Below are 7,068 nucleotides of genomic sequence, written 5' to 3' on the forward strand. Positions count from 1 at the left end.
GTCAGCACAGAGCCCCACGCGGGGCTCGAACCCACGAACCACGAGATCATGACCTGAGCCAAAGTTAGACACTTAACTGACTCAGCCACCCAGGTGTCCCTTTTTAAAGTCTATTTTAATTTTTTTGAGAGAAAGAGAGCGAATGCATGCAAGTGGGGGAGGGACAGAGAGAGAGAGAGAGAGAGAGAGAGAATGAGTGAGGGAAGGGCAGAGAGAGGGAGACACAGAATCCGAAGTGGGTTCCAGGCTCTGAGCTGTCAGCACGGAGCCCCACACGGGGCTTGAACTCACAGTGAGATCATGATCTGAGCCGAAGTTGGACGCTTAACCCACTGAGTCCCCCAGGCGCCCTGGAGTATTGAGTATTTTAAAGTGGAGAAATTTGGGGACAGCCGTCTCAGGAAGGACTCGACCCCCCGCCCCCAGCGGGTCGGCCCCTCGGTGAGGTGCTCACCACGTCCCAGCGAAGACGCACCCTCATCTCCAGGCAGAGGGGCTCAGCGCAGTGCCCCCTGCCGGTGACTCAGCCTGTAACAATACTCTTCTCTGGTCTTCATTTCCTTACTCAGGCTCCCGGGTCTTATCAAACTTCCATTAAATGGATTTGTATGTGTTTCTCTTTTCAATGTCTTTTCTTGCAGAGGCAGCTAACTTAGCCGGGAATTTAGGGGGGTAGGAGGGAAGCTACCCACTCCCCCCCATGTTTAGCTTTGTTTATTTTCTTATGTTGTCTTGTTCAAAAATTATTTTGAGACAACGTAAGGCATGTGCACAATCACACAGGAAGAAAGCGGGTGCAGGTTAAAGAAAGAGTGGAAAGCGGAGGGTTCCGAAGGGCACACGGGGCCAGAGACCAGAGAGGACCCTGATGTGCCGGGATGGGGTCCCAGCATGCTCCCCGAGGCCGGCCGGCACAGGCCAGGTCCTCTGGGGCCGCCTCGTCCTGGGCTCGGGCCCTGGATGGGGGACAGGTGTGTGTGTGTGTGGGGGGGGGGGGTGGGGACACGTCTGCTCTGTCAGTTTGCAACGAGTTAGCTCCAGGGTGTGGTGGGCTTTGTGCTTAAGTTCACGTTGTTTTTCCACTTTTGTTCAGAGTCTGTGCAGTGACCCATAACTTTTTTGGGTGTCATGTGATGGAAATATAAAGACAAAGTACAGAAGCTAGAGTTTTCCCTTAACGTGTATTTTATTTTATTTTATTTTTTTTAATTATTATTATTTTTTTAACGTTTATTTATTTTTGAGACAAAGAGAGACAGAGCATGAACGGGGGAGGGTCAGAGAGAGGGAGACACAGAATCTGAAACAGGCTCCAGGCTCTGAGCTGTCAGCACAGAGCCCGACGCGGGGCTCGAACTCACGGACCGCGAGATCATGACCTGAGCCGAAGTCAGCTGCTTAACCGACTGAGCCACCCAGGCGCCCCTTAACGTGTATTTTAAATCTTACCCCTGAGACCCTGGCTCCCCGCCTTGCTCTGCTGTGCTGAATGTCTGTGGCCAGGGACCCTGGAGGTGGGGCGGGGGGTGGGGAGGAGGTAGGTGCGGAGAGCCGGGAAAGCCGGGCATCCTCTCTGCTTTGGGCTGGGGGTTCCTTTTGTCCTGGAGGGTGGGGAATGGACAGTAGGTGTCCAGGAGGGGACTGAGGAGTCTGGGCTCCGTCTGGGGTCTGGGGAGGGGTCCCCAGGGGCCCGGCCCTAGAGCGGCCTCCTCTCCAACCGGCTCTCCTGCTCCTCCCCCTCGGCCTCCTCTCCAACCGGCTCTCCTGCTCCTCCCCCTCTGCCCGTGTTCTGTGTCCTCCTGCTTTTAACACCCTCGGGGCAGCTCAAGACCTTCTAGAAACCTCACTACACTCAGGCTTTTTATTTATTTACTCAAAAAATTTTGAAGTAGGCCAGGTTCAGACAAAGGAGCCAGAGAACAAAGGGTCCCCGACACCTCTGCCCACTCTCTTGCTTTGCCTCCAGGCCCCCAGGCTTTCCCGTCATTCCCCCAACCTCTCCCTCTGCCTCCAGTGTCCCCCTCCTCCCTCTCCATGAGGCCGGCCCCCCGCTGCCCATGCAGGGGTGCGGCTCACCAGGTCACCTCGACGGACCCCAGCCTCACTGCCACCCAGGTGGTTACACTTCTGTTCCCTGCGCTATTCACTCGTAGCATCACAAGCGTCTCACTCGTGAGCCTTTGTCACCAATGTTTAACGGCTCCGTAGCATCCTAAAAAGTGCACTTACCATGAATTGTTCAATCGTTCCTCCAAAATAGGACTTATAAGTTATTTTCATTTGCCTCGGTGTATGTATAATTGCAATTGTTTTGGTATTTTAGGATAGACCTCTGGAATTATTGGGCCAAAAATGTGAATCTCATAAGGTCTTTGACATGACTGCTAAAGTGCTTCCCAAAGTGTTGACAACAGTCCCAGCCTCGTTGCTCCTCAGGGGGAGTGGCTTTCTGGTGACAAGGTGCCAGACTTAAGGCACGACAGCGGCTCACGGACATGCCACCTCCTGCGTCAACCTCGTTTGGTCCTTGGGCAGGGCCTTTGACCGAGCTGCACCTGCTGTCTGAGGGAGACCATCCCTCCTGTCCTGGTCACTCCACGAAGCTGGCCCAGATGTTACCCGTGAGATCTCAGACAGCGCCAGCCGGCCGGGCGGGTGCTCAGGTGGCCCTGATGCTTGAGGACGTGGAGGACCCCCCACCCCCTCCCCGGGATACAGTTTGGATTTAACAAAGATCACCCGGCCTCTTCCTCAAACGTTGTATTTTGGGGGATTGTGTCTATATAGGAGGGCGTTTCTGGAATTTTAAAGGGTGACTTTTACCAGCATAAGTGAAGGAAAGGGGGTGATGCAGCGACATGTCATGTCTGAAGGGCAACTTGTCTTATGGGTGGTCCCTGCCAGTAGCTTGAAGTTAAGAGTGGGTGACTGAGCAGCAGGGCCGATCATGGGGGGTGACACAGTGCCCCGGGAAGGGAGCTGCAGGGGCGCACAGGGCATCGCTCAGAGCACCTGAGCCGCTGGGCCGCGGCTGTGAGGCTAAGCCAACCTCGGCAGGGTCTGCAAACCCACTGCCCTGGACGCACTGCCCTGCCCTGCCTCCCGGGAGGCAGAGGGCGGCCCAGGACTGCGCAGGAACACGGCCGTCAGGCCCCAGAGCCGGCTGTGTCCCTCAGGGCGTGGGATAAGGGGGAACCGTAAAGGAGGCTGTCGGCTCGGCCGGAGCGTGTGGAAACGGTGCGAGGAGGACGTCGTATCGCGTGTGGTAATCGCGCTGTGGTTGTGCGGGACAACGAGCCTGTCCCGGGGGACACCTGCGTGCAGGTGCAGACATGACGTGTCCTCACAAGAGCGAGGACACGAGCGGAGGCAAACGTGGCCGAGCGGCCTCGCGCGGCAGCAAGGGGCAGGGAGCCTCCTCAGCTGCGCGGACGGCTTCGAGAAACCATCTACGGGGAGCCGTCGCGGAGGGAGGCGCCCCCCTAGAGAGGCCGACCCTGAAGCCACCGGCTCTGGGGCCACTCGCTCCTCGTGGGCCCAGACGCCGTTTCCAGACTCAAGTGAAGACGCGGACCCTGGGTAGAGATCCATCGTGCTACAAATGTGGCAACACCGTTTTTATTTAGAGTAAGATGTGTTAACATCCAGCATGACAAAATTTGTACAAAGTTCACAATTTAAAAATGAAGTATCACTGCAACTTGTGATTCCACACATTTATAGCAAAATGAAAGTGTCAACAAACCCATGCCGTGTAGTACAAAAATAAATCAAACTTCAGTTCCACAGAGAGCACAATAAATATTTATACAAAATTCTGTCTTCATAAATGGTTACTTAAATTAACTCAGAAATGAATACGAACAATAAGTTATAATAAATAAACTCTGATGACTCACAATAATTCTGTATGAAAGGTCAGCATTCTAATATGTGACACTTTGTGATCCCTATATAATAGTCACAGATAACTCTTGATTGGATATTATGTACCAACGTTAGATGAGCAGCAGATTTGTGCTTAAAACCCCTTTCCATTGTACATAGGTGATAACGAGAAGAATCCGGAACTGATACTAGCTATTACTCTACTAAAAGCATTACTATATTGGCAAAGAAGCTGCGGACACATCGCGGCAGGGAAACGCATTCGCCCACACGAACGGCAGGGCCCCCCCCCGGGAGCCCAGGGCCCCGACGGCGTACACGGCATCGGGTGACCGAGAAGCACCTCGCTTCAGCTCTCGAAAAGGCAATTCTGAGCACGGCAGCTGCAACTAATCGCACAACAGAAAGAGGGCGCTCTCCAGGGCGGGCGCTGCAGGGCCCCGGGAGGTCCGTCATCTTTCCCAGCTCGTTATTAACGTCCTCGCGGAAAACTGTGAGCGTTTGTACAGTGGACAGTATAAAGTGCCGCTGGGGGTGTACATATATTTATACACATATATATACCGAGGTTGAGTATTGTATCAGTATTTGCTGTGAGATCCCTGTAATCTCCCTTAGCAACATCGTCGGGTCAGCCGTGAGGGCTCCTGTCATCTTTCCAGGGCCGGCCTCGCGAGGCTGCTGACCCCGGGAATTGCACACCTCCGTACGGATATATAGGACAAGGTAAGTGCAAATAGTCGACTGGCACGTTGTGGGGACAATGACCCTGTAAGTCCTGTTCTGCTAAAAATATTTTTTTTTATTTTTACAAAACCCATCTTTTTTTTTTTTTTTTCATAACAAAATTTTAAAGTACTTCTGTACTTCCTGCATAACATCAAGACATGGAGGGAAGAGATGCCGTTACATGTAACTCAAGTCAACACCAGAAGACACAACACGCCGTCCTAGGGACTACTCGGAAGGGGAGGGCGCAGCAATGAAAAGTGGTCTTATGCATACATATAGTGCAGTCATTGGAAGAAAACAATCAAATCTCCAAGTATAAGCAAGTCTAGGATGATCTAGTGTAAAGCAAAAAAGTGCTGAAGTATAGGTAATTACTCTTAAAATCTGATTGCATTCGTTCTTAGAATAGGTCGTGACAAATCAAAGAGCAAGGCTCTGCAAAGGCCCTGTGGTCGCCGGGTCTCCAAGGGAAGGTGGAACAGAAAGGCCCGTGTGCGGGCACTCAGCGTCGGGCGTCCCCGCTGAGCTGCGCTCCGCCGCCCAGCAGAAAGCGCCCCGCGGTAGGACTCCCGCCTCATTTGCCTTATTCCCCGAATGTGAAGTCATAGTAACAGCAACAACGACAGTAATAATTTCTAAAGGTGGAAAGAGGGGAAATAAATACTCTGAAATTATCTCTGAACTTAAATTAGAGCACACAGGTTCTGTGAGACAGACGCCATTGCAAGGACAGACGCTTCAGAGGGGCACACAGCTCTCGGGGAGATAAGGGGAGGTTGCTCCAAAGTCTACCGACACTGGAAAGGGAAATCTTCGCGCGGTCCACCTCTCATAAGCCCCTGTCTTAACTGCAGTTCCCAGAGGCACACCATGTAATGCTCAGGAGTTAATTTAAAAGTGCTGTTTAAGCTGCTTTGAATCTTCTGCCAAGTTTCCATGGCTTGATGTTGTCTTACAATAAATTACTTATCTCATTTCTTACAGTTAATCCATATGCCATGTCCTTGGAATGCAAAAAACCTCATTTATTGCCCCCACCATACACCATCCTCCTAAAACAAACAAACAAAAAAATCACATAATATTTCCAAGCATTGTTCAAAAATAAAGCATTTTTTTGCAACCAATTCTTGCTATGAAACAATATGCACACAAAATGTTATTTCTTAAATTCCATAAAATCCTCCAACATGAGGCAAAATGATAATGTCTAAAAAGTGGCTGCGGGGTCACCACATGATCATTCAAAGCTGGGTTTTTTTTTTTTTTTTGTTTGTTTTTTGTTTTTTTTTTTGTCCATTTCAGTTCAAAATACTAAAACATTTAATCACTAAAGCATTAAAAAGAATTTACACTCTATTTATTTTGATCCGCTTACCTCTTCAGAAATATATATACCCCCAAATGTGCATACATTAGCAGCTATAAACATTACATGGCATATCACACTATGTCAGCTTATATGAAAACGTACAAAATGTGAATGTATTGAAAACTATTCTGCAGGTACTATCTTTAAAGCAAGACATAAAATCATTATGAAGTCTTGTAAGCGTCACACTGTTTCAAACAGAAATAAATATAGAACACTTTCTGGTGAATCACAGCAGCAAAGAACAACAGGTCTCCTTTTAAACAACATCCCGTCACCTACAGCAGCTGCTCAGACCTGAATTCCTCTTACAGCTTGCTTTATATTTTCCAGTAGGGCTTTATTTTCTGGGCTCTGATAACGATCTTGATTTGTATACATGTCCGTCAAAGTAGTCACGTATGCATCAAAATTTTGTTCATTGATTGGATCCTACGAGATATTAAATAGTAGTTCATACACAACTTTTACTTTCTTAATAGGATATTCACATCAGCATAAAATAGTATCATAGCATAGTGCCGCCGTCTTTACGCTACGTAAAAGGCCTACTCAGAGCGTAAGTACTTAATCTTACGGGGAGCGCAGGATCTGCCCCACCGGTGCTTCTAGCCGCTAGCGCTACGGTTTTGGGGGCGGTGAGCGCAGACATCCAAAGTGTGGAGAACCATGAGCTTAGGCACAGAAGCAGACAGCGACTGCCTGTACGCCCGCCCTCAGTCACTTACCATGTGCGGCAGCTGGATGTTGGCTAGGCTGTGGATCAGGGACTGGCTCAGGTTGGCCAGCTCGTGCAGGAGAGACTCATTCTGCTGCTCGATTACTTTGTTCTCCTCTTCAATGGTCTTCAGGCTGCTCTCCATCGTGGTGATCTAGAAGGCACAAATTTGTGTGCCATGTAACAGGAGGGCGGGCCGTGGGGTGCGTGTGCCCCTACAGCGGCAGGCCTCGGCAGCCCGCCACCCAGAGGCCTGCTTCCCCCAGAAAGGCTTCGACGGTAAGAAGCGGTCGTTTTAAGGGTCCCGTTCTTACGCTTTTGATGCATTACCCTCGAAAATTTGCTAACTCGGCTACCG

General features: G+C 50.3%; 1 protein-coding gene across 16 annotated transcripts in view; it reads right to left on the bottom strand.

The window, feature by feature from the left end:
• Positions 1-3,586: 3,586 nt before the first annotated feature.
• Positions 3,587-7,068, bottom strand: part of MYT1L (myelin transcription factor 1 like) — a 428,591-nt gene continuing 425,109 nt past the window's right edge. For 13 of the 16 annotated variants that reach the window (XM_078445064.2, XM_078445058.2, XM_078445060.2 and 10 more), the window contains 2 exons: positions 6,721-6,864; positions 3,587-6,424 (listed from right to left, as the gene is read on the bottom strand). In XM_078445064.2, the coding sequence (XP_078301190.1) occupies positions 6,284-6,424; positions 6,721-6,864 (285 nt within the window). In that variant the 3' untranslated portion in view covers positions 3,587-6,283. The remainder of the gene's footprint in view (positions 6,425-6,720; positions 6,865-7,068) is intronic. The other 3 variants (XM_078445070.2, XM_078445071.2, XM_078445072.2) reach the window with 1 other exon arrangement.

This window comes from Panthera onca, chromosome A3, assembly GCF_046562875.1.
Source record: "Panthera onca isolate mPanOnc1 chromosome A3, mPanOnc1 haplotype 2, whole genome shotgun sequence".
NCBI lineage: Eukaryota > Metazoa > Chordata > Mammalia > Carnivora > Felidae > Panthera > Panthera onca.